The sequence below is a fragment of the Carcharhinus amblyrhynchos genome, chromosome 17 (genome assembly GCF_965287045.1).
Source record: "Carcharhinus amblyrhynchos chromosome 17, sCarAmb.v2.hapA, whole genome shotgun sequence".
In the NCBI taxonomy this organism is placed as follows: Eukaryota; Metazoa; Chordata; class Chondrichthyes; order Carcharhiniformes; family Carcharhinidae; genus Carcharhinus; species Carcharhinus amblyrhynchos.
Genome location: NC_137340.1, coordinates 33339467 through 33354759, shown reverse-complemented (window position 1 = coordinate 33354759; position 15293 = coordinate 33339467). Strand labels below are relative to the sequence as shown.

The 15293-nt window shown below is 41.5% G+C and overlaps 1 protein-coding gene across 1 annotated transcript in view; it reads left to right on the top strand.

Annotated features, from left to right (window-relative positions):
• The first annotated feature begins 4034 nt into the window (after window positions 1-4034).
• Window positions 4035-15293, top strand: part of LOC145354430 (G protein-coupled receptor kinase 5-like) — a 244073-nt gene continuing 232814 nt past the window's right edge. Inside the window, exon 1 of the mRNA XM_080205752.1 lies at window positions 4035-4247. Coding sequence (XP_080061878.1) covers window positions 4196-4247 — 52 coding nt within the window. The 5' untranslated portion in view covers window positions 4035-4195. The remainder of the gene's footprint in view (window positions 4248-15293) is intronic.

The window sequence follows — 15293 nt, the reverse complement described above, 5'->3', positions numbered from 1 at the left end:
GAGTGCAATGTGGGATAACAAAAGAGGAGGCACGGTAGCACAGTGGTTAGCACTGCTGCTTCACAGCTCCAGGGACCTGGGTTTGATTCCCGGCTTGGGTCACTATCTGTATGGTGTATGTACATTCTCCTCGTGTCTGCATGGGTTTCCTCCAGGTGCTCCAGTTTCCTCCCACAATCCAAAGATGTGTGGGTTAAGTTAATTGGCCATGCTAAAATTGCCCTTACTGTCCTGAGATGTATAGGTTAGAGGGATTAGTGGGTAAATATGTAGAGATATGGGGGTAGGGCCTGGGTAGGATTGTGGTCAGTGCAGACTTGATGGCCTCTTTCTGTACTGTAGGGTTTCTATGATTCTAAAATAGTTTCAGCCACAACCAGAGATCCAATGAGCAAGTGCAATAAATGTTATGTGCATGGTATGAGTGGCTAAATGCTTAAAACCTCTCTTGGCTATTTCATTTTGTGAAACACTACCAGCGAAGTTCATTGGTAATTTCCTCACTGTTTTATTTCTTAAGTAACAGTGCTGTATAGATGACTGCCTTCCTGCACTGCAAAGGTACTTTGCTGGCAGTGAAGAGCTTTGGAAATTTTTGAAGTCATGTAAGGCACTACTTAAATGTAAACCTTTCTTTCATTCTTCATGGCACTAAGCTGATACATTAAACCTCTTTCTCCATGGAGCACAGCTGGTCTGATGCATTGCTAAGAGCCCTGTGGTCCCTCAAGATGCCAATAATATCACCAGTTATACTTGTGGTCATTCCATATTCGTGAACTCATGTTTCCCAAGAACCAAAGTTAAAATTGAAAGCTGATCAAACTAGGTGGTAGTTGATTTATACCTGCAAGTGGAAAGCTTAATTAATGTTTCAGTTTGGAGACCCTTTGTCAGAACTCAGTTGATTGTATAATTTTAAATAAGCAACTATTATTTTACAAAGCTTTATTAATAACACCAACCAGAAATCAGAGGTAGCAGCGGCTCAGTGGCATAAAGTTGGGAGGGAATTGCCCTATGAGTCCTCAGCATTGGTTTATGTTGAAATCTCAAACATGGACAAGGAAATTTCCTGCTGATTGCCCTATTTCCCATCACTGACCCCTGAACTGATGAATTAATAGGCCAGATCAAATAAGGATGGTCGATTTCCTTCCCGACAGTGCATTAAGTGATCCTGATGGGTTTTTATAACAATGGGTTCACAGTTACCATTAGTGAGTCTGAAAGAAAACCCCTGTATGTTTCCCCTGCAAAATGGTACTTATGCTTTCTAAAAATAATGCAATCCCAAAATGGTTCAAATTAATATCAAGCAGGAAATGGAACCACAAATGTTAAGGACGGTAGGGCAAAGACTTGCTTGAGGGGCAAAAATGAATCAAATACATTCAATATGTCTTATACCTGTGATTCTGAATGGTGGTGCATGTTAGCCTGTTTCCAGTTCCATCCTCACCCATTAAACAGGATGAGGTCACTACTGGATTTCAATCTGCAAGAATGTAGACTGATGATTTTCTTTGCGAGTGATGGAAATGCAGGAAATAGGACAACTAAATCAAAACTAAACAAATGTGCCTTGTTTTAAAGGAGCACAACTAATAAAGAGCTCAGCCTTAAAAAGGGAATCCTATAATCTTCCATAATATCATTGGCAGTGTCCACTAGATATTCCAGTTCCTGTAATGCCCACAGGTTTCGGAAGGCCTGAGGGATACCAGTACCACATGGTCCTTCTTTGGAGCCATTCAGGCATGGATAAAAGAGGCAAATTGTCAGTATGACCACTCCATGGGCTTCAACCAGTCTGGGCCAATAGATGGCCACCTTGGCTAGGCCCAATCCGAACAGACCTCATGAAGAGATTCCCCGGTTTGTCTGTGCCTCTGTGTACTAGATGGCCAAAGATCAGGGATATGGGCAAGTGGAGCTAGAAGTTGATGATCAAGCCCTTTAAATAGTGGAAGATTGATTTGAATTACCAAAAATATGAACCACAGTCTCATCCAGGCCTCAAAATTGCAGGCAACCTGGAAGTTTGTAACTTTAACACATATTGACAGTTCTCTCTTGTAACATTCTCTATCCCAGATCCAAGTGCTGCAGGGCAGGGCTGACACACACAAACATACAGAATCCTCTGTTGCGGCTATCAGCTCCATTAGATGGCAAGGTTGGACGACCCAGAAGGAGGAAAAGGGCAAGGAAGTGGAAAGTGGGCAGGTGAGGCCCATGTGGGGAACCCCTCCATGCAGAGTGGGATGACATGAGGGAATTTCTGAGAAATTGATCATAAGGAAAACATTCTTGAGGGAGGTTTGGGAACCTTGTACCAATGAGAAAGTCCATTTGTAAGGGAATTTATTCAGTGTGTGTGAATGAAGCAGTGATGGACAGGCAGATCCATGTTTGACTGTATCTATATTTCACCAGGAATGTTCTGCTTGTGTGAAGAAGCATGAATGTGCAGAACTTCAGCTATCAGTGTCTGAATACCAATCAAACGTACACAGCTGAAAACTGATTGGCCTGTTGGTTCTCTTCTAAATGAGAAAAGATAAAGTTAAAAATGGTTTCAATCTAAATGAAACTTCAAATTTGCGTGAACATATTGCCATTAAAACCCAAGCCAAATGAATGAAGTTATTGATGTGAGATTCTACCTTTGCTGGTCTCTATATTGTTTTTGAATGACTTAATATTGCATCAAATTACCCTGCACAATTTGAGTACATGCAAATTAAAGTAATTGTTAATGAACACAGCCAATTTTTTTCCTCCATTCTTAAAGCTCCTCCATTCTTTAAGTTCCAAAGCCAATGCTCATAGTGGAGTGGGCGGACTTGAATCCATTTCCTTCCTTGCTCCAAAGACCAGATTCAAATTGAATCTAATTCATAGTCCTCACAAGAGGTACAAACAAGATCCAAGCTGACAAGATATCACATCTGATCTTGGGCTTGGTCTGATACTTGACTTAATCAAAAGGCTGAGAACTGCACCCTAGATAGGGGATCATCATTTCACCCCTGCAAGATAAGCCAATCTTTTTTAAAAAATCTTTTACTCTATCCTTAAAGCTGCAAAGCCAATGGTCAGAATGGACTGGGCAAACCAAAATCTATTCCTTGCTCCAAAAACCAAATTCAAAACCCAATTGCAGCACAGTGGTTAGCACTGCTGCCTTATAGCACCAGAGACCCAGGTTCAATTCCTGGCTTGGGTCACTGTCTGTGTGAGAGCCTGCATGTTCTCCGTGTTTGTGTGGATTGCCTCCAGGTGCTCTAGTTTCCTGCCACAGTCTGAAAGGCATGCTGGTTAGATTCATTGGCCATGCTAAATTTTCTCTCAGTGTACCCAAACAGGTGCTGGAATGTGGCAACTAGGCAATTTTCACAGTAAGTTCATTACAGTGTTAATGTAAGCCTGCTTGTGACACTAATGAACAAACTTTAAAATTCCTGGTCCCCTTAGGAGAGACAAACACAAGATGACCAGATAGGGCACTGCATCCAATCGCAGGCTTAATCTGACGCTTGAATTTAGACAACAGGCTGGAGCCAGGTAAGCAAATCTTGCCTATATAGATGTAAGATATATAATAGAACTAAGAATAATTGTGGACCTTGACATCCAGTTGGCTGTAAACCAGCCACATTGTTGAGCAAAAGCAGAAAATGTTGGAAAATCTCAGCATGCCTGCATTTTGGGGAGTGTTGACTGGCCTATATTTTGGTAACTGTACTGGTCCCATCTTCTGATTCTCCCTCTCCACTCCAGTGCTGGGTGTGGGAGCCACTTGACACTGATGAGGATCGAGAAAGTGGTTCCGAGAGTCAGGACTACAACTCCCACAAGGCTGGGGGTGGAGGCTGCGCGGTGGGGAGATGAGGGCGAAACATGAGCCCCCTGCAGGCTGGGAGGGTAGTAGACACACTCCCCCGCGCCTCCCCCCCCCCCCCCCAGAAAGCAGGAGGAACCCAGAACATTAGAGGGGGGGAGGGGGCGGAGCTGGGCGGCCAGTCGCTTTTAGTCTATGTGTGTGTGATGTCCCGGTGCCCTGCTTGTATCCGACACAGCGGGGCACACACAGGCGGCTCAGAGACTGAGACAGCAGGGCTGACAGCAAGCAGAGGGCAAGAGGAGAGTAGAGCACTGCCTTCCCTGAGCCGCATATCTCAGCAAGTCAATGGAGCTGGAGAATATAGTCGCCAACACCGTCTTGTTAAAAGCCAGAGAAGGTAACACACACAGAAAAAGGAGAGAAGCTGGGGTCTCTCTCTTTCTATCCCTCTTTTACATTTGGTGGAGGAAGAGGAAAAGGCAGAGAGGGGAGGGGGAATTGCAGCAAAGGGGGAAAAAAAATAAGCAAATACACTTAATTTTGCAGCAATTGAGGAGAGGGAGGTTGAAACCAGAAGCACTTTTTTTGTCATGACTTGTTGAGAAAGGCTGAGGGATTTCCTGGTGAGATGTAAATGTTTTACTGCGTGAGTTCTGAGTTAATTGATTGAGTGCGAACAGCAGAAGGGTTGGCATTTACAGCAATGGCAGGGTTTTTTTTCCTTTTTTTAAATGAAAACACACATCGGTGCTGTACATTTTCACCCTCACTCCATTTTGACCTTTTTTTTCAGGGTTGGGGGGGGGGTGGTGAACGGTGGTGGTCGTGGATGTGCTGTTATTTAAATGGTAATGTTGTGCATTGACATCACGTACCGATTTCCCAGTGTAAGAATCTTTTCTTTCGGCTTGTACAGGGAGTGGGGTGTGTTGGGGGGGGGGGGGGGGAGTGATTTAATACTAAGGAGGACACTGACATGTTTCATCCAGCCAGTGATACCGGATCTGTCTGAAATGCTATTAACCTGCCTCTGTCTTTTAATATATAATGTGTTTGTATATTTATATATGTGTGCCAACATGTATTCATGGGAATAGCCTGCCCTCAAACAAATCCACATTATCCATCACACACTTAAACGTGTGGAGATGATCGATTTGCTGGCTGCTAATTGTCTTTTGCCGGCGAGATGCAGGAGGGTGACAGTAGAGGGGCTATTTGATTCACACTTGGCATCGTTTAGCCGCATACAAGCGGGGTTTAACCACCTTATTAAAAGGTTAGTGTGCACTGAGAGGAGGAGGGCCATTGGCATTGCCTTCGTGCGACTGATTTCTAACGTATTTCCTCATTTGCATTTTATTTTTTATTCAAATCCACCCCTTTAATGAGCCGCAATACGTCTGAGACAGCTAGAGGGGGAAGAGGCTTTCGCTACATTACTATCTGTACATCACGTTTCTTACTGGCGATGCACGTCACGTCGGGGCTATCTTACTACTTCTTGTTTTATTCCTCTTTTTATATATATTTGAAGTGAGGGTTTTTGTGTTTCGTATGGACATGCTCTAGAAAAAAAAATGAAACAGACTTAAAACACAATATGAATCATCTGGAATTAATTCCTGCAGTGAAATCTGATTCACTGTGCAAGGAAGGAGTCATTGTATCTGCTTGTAATGCAGAAGATGCACATTCAGATTGATGTTATCTGTCTTTCCTGCATTCCCAAAAGGTTACATTTATGTCACCTGTGTGGACTTGTGGCTGCTTAACTCAGGTCTCCCCCCTCCTCCCCACCTACTATCGTTACAATATGATTTGCTTGTGTGGGATAAATCAGGATGTTGAATATTGTATGAAAGTGCAGCATTTTAACATGAACATTGGTGGAAGATACGCAGAGTTTTAATGCCAGCGTTGATTCAGCTGAGATTCCTCACCCTCGCTTGTGTTTCTCTCTCTCTGTCTCTAAGTGTGTTTTGGCCATTTGGAAATGCGCAGTGCTTTGTGTAACCAGATTTGGGTAGGCAAGGATTGGCACGAGCAAAGCCTAAATTGCTGAAAGAAGAAGAAAAGCCCGTCTGTTACGTTTGAATTCACAGAACATTTTAGCACATTACATTTTCTGTGTCTGACGTTAGAGGGCACAGGTCTCCAGAAACTCCAGTGGAGCGCTGAGCGATTGTAGTGTTCAATGCACGTTTCACCTCCCCCCCCCCCCCCCACCCCACTTTGCAGGGGCGGTGGGGGGGGGGGCTGGTAAAAGGGGAAGATGGTGAGTGATTTTTGCATTGCTTTTGGATAAGGTAAGTATGCACATCAAAGCAGACTCTGGTCGAATTGCAATGGAGACCTGTAGGCGTTGAGTTTGTTTTGAACCCTCCCTTTGCCTTGTAATCTGCAGACTGCAGTGGGCATTAACACTTAAGGGTGTGGGTCTCTTGTCTATCATGTGTCTCTTGTCTATATGTTTTTAAAAAATGTCGGGTAAGCAAACATCAGAAGAGACCCACTTCTGCAATGTAGGGATTTTATGATTCTATACTTGACGCCCAATATGGCAGCAAATGTCAGAGGAATGGCACATTCCTCTATCAGGGCTATTTGAATCTTCTTGCACACCATTATATTCTCTTTGTGTGCATACGTAACTCGCTGCACCACTGTTCTGCCACTGTGGTGACTGGTCCCTAAGTAAAAGAAACCTGTTGAAACTGTATTTTTAAAAAAGTAGATGGTGTGGACATAATATTTGGAATCACCAGTGGGATGTGGAAACTATTCTATGCTTGTGACCTAACTTGACCTTCCCAGTTCCACTTGAGGCCAGCTCCTGGATAGAACATGAAATATATCTGAAGGGGTGGGGGTGGTGGCTTGGAAGTGTCCAATGTTTATTGAAGGCAGACCCAGTGCCTTGTTTCTGCCTTTTTTTGTTTCTGATCATTACGTTCCTTGGTTTGGGCTGTAACATGTGTCCATGTGTACATGCCACTATCTTCAAATTCATGTCCCTTCTCTATCATGCAGTAGGGTTTATTTGAATGCTACGCTTTTTTAATTAAAATGTGTATTGACAGTGAATATTGATATGGAGTTTTTAAATAAACTATCTTCATTTATACCATTAATAGGATGTTGTTGAGAAATGAAACCATACTGTGTTTGAATCATATCTTTCAAAGTTATGTTTTTGTAAATATGGAAAGGTATTGCCTTTTTTTAAATTCATTCGTGAGACATGCTGGCTGGCCAGCATTTATTACCCATTCCTGGTTGCCCTCGAGAAGGTGATGGTGAGCCGCCGCCTTGAATCGTTTCAATCCACATGCTGTGGGTTGACCCACAATGCTGTTAGGGAGGGAATTCCAGGATTTTAACCCAGCAACTGTGAAGGAATGATGAGATATTTCCAAGTCAGGATGGTGAGTGGCTTGGAGGGGAACTTGCAGCTAGTGGTGTTCCCAGGTATCCGCTGGCCTTGCCTTTCAAGATAAAAATGGTCGTGGATTTGGAAGGTGCTGCCTAAGGATCTTTGTTGAATAGACACTTAGATGCTGACATGGACTTTTTAAAAAAGGGACACAAGTCCAGTCTCCTACAGACCTGCTTTTTCATAAAAATTCACCTGACCAGCATGATACTTGAGTGGGAGGAGCTGTTTTTGTCTTGAATTGCAATCATTTTAATCGATGGGGAAGGACTGGAAGAATCATAGAACCCTACAGTGCAGAAAGAGGCCCTTCAGCCCATCAAATCTGCACTGACCACAATCCCACCCAGGCCCTATCCCCATATCCCTACATATTTTACCTGCTCATCCCTCTAACCTATGCATTCTAGTACACTAAGGGGCAATTTTAGCATGGCCAATCAACCTAACATCTTTGGACTGTGGGAGGAAACTGGAGCACCAGAGGAAACCCACGCAGACACGAGGAGAATGTCTGTGTGGAGTTTGCACAATGACCCGAGCCAGGAATCAAACCCAGGTCTCTGGAGCTGTGAAGCAGCAGTGCTAACCACTGTGCTACCGTGCCGCAAGTGGCAAAAGTAATTTATTGGAAGTCACATGACAAAGACAAGCTTTTAAATTTTGGACCTGTTGTTTTTGAAATCAGCATGTTTTGGGGAATATGCTGATTAAGAAGACTGACCTAACTCGACTTTCTCAGTCCCTGAAGTTCCTTGTGTGGTTATCAACATGCAGGCAGAGAATCCTCATCTGAGTATAACTTGTCTGCATTAGGAAGCCTGAAATGTTGAGACAAGAAGATGGCATTTTCCTCCGTGCTGATGCTCTGTTGTTAAGAACCTTCAGACATCTGCTGGGGCCGGTGGCCTGTCATCGAGCCCCAGATTGATGGTGTTGCAACCCTGCAATCTTTATCCTTTTTTCAAAGCCCATCTCTGCAGAGACATTATCTGTTTGTGTTTCATATGATTGTTTGTTTGTGTGTGCGCATGTACGCTGGGGTATTTATACAAAGGGACAGGTAGTTATACTTTCAGAGTACAATTATGTGTGTGTGTAACAGTTCTTGCAACCTGTTTTTGGAAGGGTAGTTTTGTTTTATAATAAATCAATCATTCTGAGTTTATTGAAAGAAGCCTGGTCAAAGTTTTTTTTAATTCTGAATTTAGCAACAGCAGAGGTAAATAATTTTGGTGAGCGAATTAAACTTTTAAATGAACGGTGCGACCTGCAGAGTGGTGAGGCTAGATAAACTGTGCATTCTCCCTGTCTTGGTCATAATAACAAACACAAATAATCATGTGGCAGACATGCAATTTTTCTGATAGAGACTGTTATTTCTCTGTCTACTGGTGTGATAAATATGAGATATCGTCTAACATACTGATCTCTATGAATAGAGGCATAGAATACAAAAACAAGAAAACTAGAATAAAGCTATACAAAACTTTGGTTCAACCTCACCTGGAGTATTCTGATCAACTCTGGACACCACACTTAAGAAAAGATGTGAAGGCTTTAGAGAGGGTACAGAACAGATGTAATAGAGTTCCAGGGATGAAGAATTTGAGTTACAAGGATAAATAGGAGATGATGGTATTGTTTTCTGTGGAGCAGAGTAGGTTGAGAGGAAAATTGACTGAGATGCTTACAATCATGAAAGGTTTACACAGAGTAGATGGAGAGAAATTATTCTCATTAGTGAAAGGATCAAGAACTAGAGGACATGGATTTAAAGTGATTGGCAAAAGAACCAAACGCAACATGAGGAAAAGTATTTTCATGCAGCAAGTGGTTGTGTTGCCTGAATGGATGACGGGGGTGTATTCAGCCATGGCTTTTGAAAGAAATTTGGAGATTTGTCTGAAGGGATAAATGCAGGGCCACCAGAGAAAAGTGGGGGGAATGGGAGCAACTAAATGGTTTTTACTGAATGGTCTCCTTCTGTGCTGTAACCATTCCAAAATTCTAGTATATGTGAATTTGGTTAGAAAATGCCTTTGGACTTGGTATTAATCTCCTGTGGACTTAGTCGTATTCATTCTGCTCCTGCATGCAAAGAAGAGTTACACTTTTTTTCATTTGTGAAAGAATAGGGAGACCGCATTGTCAACAAAATACCATCTGAAAATATAGATTTTTGCTGTCATAAATGAACCTTTGAGTATTGTAATCTAGGTTTTCTGATGCTTTTCCTTTACATTGCAAGAATGTATTTTATGAATCTACATGTAGTTGTGCACTTGTATATTTTAAGAGGCCTTTGTACATCTAAATATTCAATCTCAAAACATTTTATGAGAGTACATGTTCTCATGCATAGTTTATGAAGTCACTGTGCTTCTTGATTGCAATGTGCCTTCAGGAAGAATGTACCAGCACTTCAGGCTGCATGTGTTTAGGATCTTGAAATAATTTATATAGATTTTGTTTCATTGTTATGTCAGTACTACTGAGGGAATGACTACATAGTAATTGCATGGAAGATTACTTTTTCAAATAATTCGAACTGCGTTTGTGTATGCTGTGTATGATCAGACTGAATTAATTTTGTTTATTAAATGTCAGTCTCACATAAATGTTGATGTTAAAACTTGTTTCTAATCACCAGCAGCAGCACAGCTGTCAGCCGTAGTGCTCCAACATGGGAGTCAAGGTTGTGGGTTAGTCTCAGCCCAGAGCTATGTGCGCATAACCTTGGTTGACAGTGCAGTGCAGAACTGGGGAAGTGAGGTACTGAGAGAGTGCTGCACTGTCAGATATGCTGCAGTGTTCGACTGAGGGAGTACTGCACTGTCAGTCATGCTGCAATGCTGTACTGAGGGAGTGTTGTACTGTCAGAGATGCGGTCTTTCAGATGGATAAAATCCCTCAACAATTTGAAGAGCTGTGGGGAGTTCTCCCATGTGTCCTAGCCAGGCAATATCATTTAAAATTGACTATGTGGTTGTTATCTCATCTTGTTTGGGACCAAATAATTGGTTGGTAAATGTGACTATACTTCACAAGTACTTAATTATCTGCAAAATGGTTTGGGTAATCTAAGGTTATGAAAAATGCCATGTAAATTCAAATCTTTCTTTATTAATGAATGGTTTACTGGAAGAAACAAACAGGAATTAGAAAATGGCAAGACTTATTTGATTATGCACTTATTGTACACTTATATGATTTTAGATAGTATTTTGGGGAAGGTAAATTAGCACTTGCTACCTTTTTTAAAAAAAATTAGGACCTGCATTCCCTACTTGCAATGTTAGCAGATAATTTGGTGTAAGTTATTTGCAAGTGTTATTTGATAACAAGCTATTGGGGAATACATGAGTGACCATGGTGACTTAAAATCAGAAAATGATGGTTTAAATATATTTATTGTCACAAGTAGACTCACATTAACAGTGAAATTACTGTGAAATTCCCCTATTTTCCGGCATCTGTTCAGGTACACTGAGCCGAGAATTTAGCATGGTGAATGCACCTAATCAGCATATCTTCTAATCTATGGGAGCAAACCAGAGCACCCAGAGGAAAGAATGTGCGGACACAGTCACCCGAATCTTCTGCATGGAAGAACACCCAGCACATGTGGCAGCACCTGTGGAGAGAAAAGCAGAATTAACATTTCAAGTTCAATATGATTTCTTCAGAATTGAGGAAAGGTAGAAATGTGATGGGTTTTATGCCTTTGAAAAGGGGTGAGGGGGGCAGGTGGAGCAAAATATGTCATGGATAGTTTCAAGAATTGGAGGATAAACTTCGAAAGCCTCTGACCTCCCCCGTGGCTGGGATTTTCCAGAGCCGCTGCAGTGACTTAAGTTTTGGCTAAGTGCCAAGTTCTTCTTTCTCACTGACAGTAGTTAGGCATAGACAAGATTGGACAATTCTGCCCATAATGACAAAGATGTCAAGGAGTACTGGTAAAGAGGGTACTAATGAAAATATTAAAGACACAAAGCTTGGTCAGAGGTGTTAAGAGCAGAATAAAATGTGAGCTTGTTGACCATGTACATGTCTATTTTGCCTACTGGAATTATAAAAATTGCTAAACAGAACATTGAAAAATAAATCTTATATTGTCACTTAATTAAGCTGTGTAGTGTGCACTAATGAAAAAGGGTTACTATGTATTAGTTTAGGGAGTTCCCAGATGAAAGGACATGGAGGAATCCCACATATATAATGTCAAAAGATGTGCAGCTTAGGTGGATTGTCCATGCTAAAGGGGAGGTGATGGCTGAGTGGCATTATCGCTAGACTGTTAATCCAGAAACTCAGCTAATATTCATGGGATCCAGGTTCAAATCCCACCATGGCAGATGGTGGAATTTGAATTCAATTAAAAAAATCTGGATTTCAGAATCTACTAATGACCATGAAAGCAGTGTCCATTGTTGTAAAAAAAAAACCATCGGATTCACTAACATCTTTCAGGTAAGGAAATTTGCTGTCCTCACTTGTTCTGGCCTACATGTGACTCCAGAGCCACAGCAATGTGGTTGACTCTCAACTGCCCTCCAAGGGCAACTAGGGCTGGGCAATAAATGCCATGTCTCATGAATTAATTAAAAAAATAATAAAATTGCCTCTTAGGTTACATAGATTAGCCATAGGAAAGGGCCTGGGTAAGATGCTCTGTCGGAGATTTGGTGCAGACTCAGTGGGCTGATTGGCCTCTTCTGCACAGTAGGGATTCTATGATGCATGTTTTAGGCTTGGTTGTTTCTGTTGCCAACAGCTTGGGTTTCCTGTTACGATGTTTTGTTGTAATGTACAAATGTGAATAAATATTGAGGTCCAACAGAATGCATTTGCAACTGATTTCTCTTCATTTTTTTTGCTGGAAATAATTTTTGACTGGTTGTACAAATGAAAACTATCACAGTTATGATGGTATCAGAAAATTGGGGGCAACAATGCTTGGGCAACCACTACTAATAAGGTTGAGTCTGAATTGCACCAGTGGCATTCCTGATCATTTTTAGTCATATAGAACAATCCCACAGCTCCAGGGTCAGTGCAAAAATCACCTGAATAGCTTACCCGAACTATTTGTTGTTCACCTCACAAGCAGCACTAATGTCGGTGCACTATCTGCACCTGGTCCACCTTCAGTTCTAATGTCTCAGCATTTATGTGCTGTAATCTCCATGAAGCTTGTTTAAATTTGTTTAACATAGCTTATTCTATTAAAAATCTCCGTCTGTAGCCGGTAAATAATTTTACCCCCTCTGGCAGTGCTGCATATGGTTCTGGGTCATGAATATTTCCAATGCAACATTGTCCATCACTCTATTTGCCTGGAAGAACGTGCACTTCATTTTGGCCTTTCCTCCTCCTTGCTCCCCACACAGCCCCATGATTAAATTGCTTGTTTTTGTATTACTTTGTTAACCTATTGGGCATTGACAAAATTAGCAAGATGGCTTAACAGAGAGTCTTTGACCTGAAAGTAGACTTGTTATTTGAAACATCAATTTCGAACCATTTGAACTGACAAGTCATTCAATTTGAAGCTAGTATGAATTTTAATTCTGTTAGTTTGATTATAACATGCCTTTCTAAGCTGTACTTAGTCAAGGTAATTTGTTTAAAGCTTACAAAACGCTGCAAATTTTTTGCAGCAGAAAAAACTTTGTTTTATTCTTCAGGCACCTTGTAGCAATTTTGAATGGTTACAGGGTAAAAGGTCAATTCTAGTGAACTTTACAACATTAAGCAGATGTGTGAGGCCAGCCTTGCTTAGTGTTGTGCATTTATGTTAACTGGTTGGTCCATTGTATCCACACTGGACAGTACAGCATTAAATAGCTGAATATGTTCCTTTGCCCAACGTCTGATCTAAAAATTACCATTAGCCACAGCAACTTACTCTCAGATATTATGAACTCACTGGGGGGGGGAAATGCCTGGGCAGACCTCCCTTCCCTCTCAACACCACAAAGCAAGCATCAGAGAAATGTCTAACTGTCTACCAAACCTGCTGCCCAAACCCAAACATTTAAGCTTTCTGTGTGATGTAAAGGAAAAATCTACTCAAAGTAATATTTATGCAACATCGTAGATTCTTGATCTTATTGCCATTTGAGATATTTGGTCTTGAGTTGGTTGCTGTGATGTGCACATTTATATTTCCTGTGCTGAGACTTTGTAATACGATGCTGCCATTTTATCGATTCTCAAATGGTTCTCCTAAAAATGCATGCTTATTGCATCTTAGCGCTGTAGTTAGTGTGGATTGCCAGTGTGATTGAAATAATATGAGGCATGTTTATTCAGACAAAAGCTGAATTGCACTTGTTGTAGTGGAGTGTTTTTTTTTCCTGGTGTGAAAGGTCTAGAGGATGTGGGTGACTAACAGTATTTTTTATTACTAGTATGATTCAGCTAGAAGCATGGAGATGTTGGAGTTGCAGTGATGTACTGGAGTGGTGCGTTGATCAATCCTCTTGCGTCTGTCAGATTATCGTGTTCTTAGAAATTCTAAACTAGCATGAATGTGCAAGAATCTGAATATCGGGACAAAACTGTACCTTAAAATGGCCTTGTAATTTACAGTATTTGAGTTAGAGGAAAGCTACCAAATCTAAATCAGCAAGTTAGGTTTAATTAGAATGTGATCATGTTTATTGATGTATATAACCTCAAGTTTCACAACAAGAGTATTATTGGGAAGTCTGATTTTTATTTAACAATGTGCACCATTTACCATCTTTGCAATCTGACTTCAGCATGAGTCAGAGTATTTTTTTATTTTAAATTTATTGTCCTTCCCTTTCTCACACAGGGCATCGTGATCTTTCATTTTACTCCCGAGTGTTTAAAAATGCTGTGGTCTCGAATGATCACTTCAAGTGATTGTATTGATTTCCTTAAGGAAATCTTCCCCAGTAATTTGTAGAACTGCCTGTTTTCACGCGGTCAATACCTACTCTCCCAGTCAGCATAATTAATAAAAGCTAAGAATAATAAAGATGCATGAGCTTTTTCTTTTGGAGGACGGCTGTGGAGACATCAGGCAGCTACAGAACCCCCGCTGCTTTACTATCAGTGATGTGGAAGTTATTGAAATCTCTCCCAGACAGAGTGATTGAGTGCTTAGGACAAGTGTGAGTTGATCAAAGAGATTCAGCATGGATTTGTGAAATGTAGATTTTGTCTGACTAATCTAATTGAGTTTTTGAAGCAGCCATTAGCATATGGAAAGTCAAGGGGAGCTTCTAACTCCTTATTTGTGCTATCACTAAGAGCACTGATTTCTACCTTTGTAACATTGCCTAACTCTGTTCCTACTTTGGCTCATCTACTCTATGCCTTTGTTACCTCTGGACATGATAATTTCACTGCACCCCTAGCTGGTTCCCCACATTCTACCCTCTGCAGATTTGAGGTAATGCAAACTCTGCTGGCTCTGCCCTTTCTTACATCAAGTCCTGCACTGACCTAAAATTCTCATCCTCGTTTTCAAATGTCTCCAGATCTTCCCTTTCTCCACCTCTGTCATCTTCTCCAGCGAAAAGTCTGACAACACCAGGTTTTAGTCCAACCTATTTATTTGATAGTATACTCACAAGCTTTCGGGGTTAGCCCCTTCGTCAGGTGAATGGAGAGTTCTGGCCTCAGACAGAGCATATAAAGCTTTATATGCTCTGTCTGAGGCCAGAACTCTCCATTCACCTGACGAAGGGGCTAACCCCGAAAGCTTGTGAGTATAGTATCAAATAAATAGGTTGGACTAAAACCTGGTGTTGTCAGACTTTTCACTGTGTTTACACCAGTCCAACGCCGGCATACCCACATCTTCTCCAGCCCCACACCCCACCAAGACCGCTGTCTGCTCTCACTTTACCTCATGAGCATCCCTGATTTTAACTGCTCCACAGTAAGTGGCTGTTTCTTCAGCCACCAAGACTCAAGTTCAGAAATTCCCTCCCTAAACTTTACACCTTGTTTACCTCCTTTCTGAAG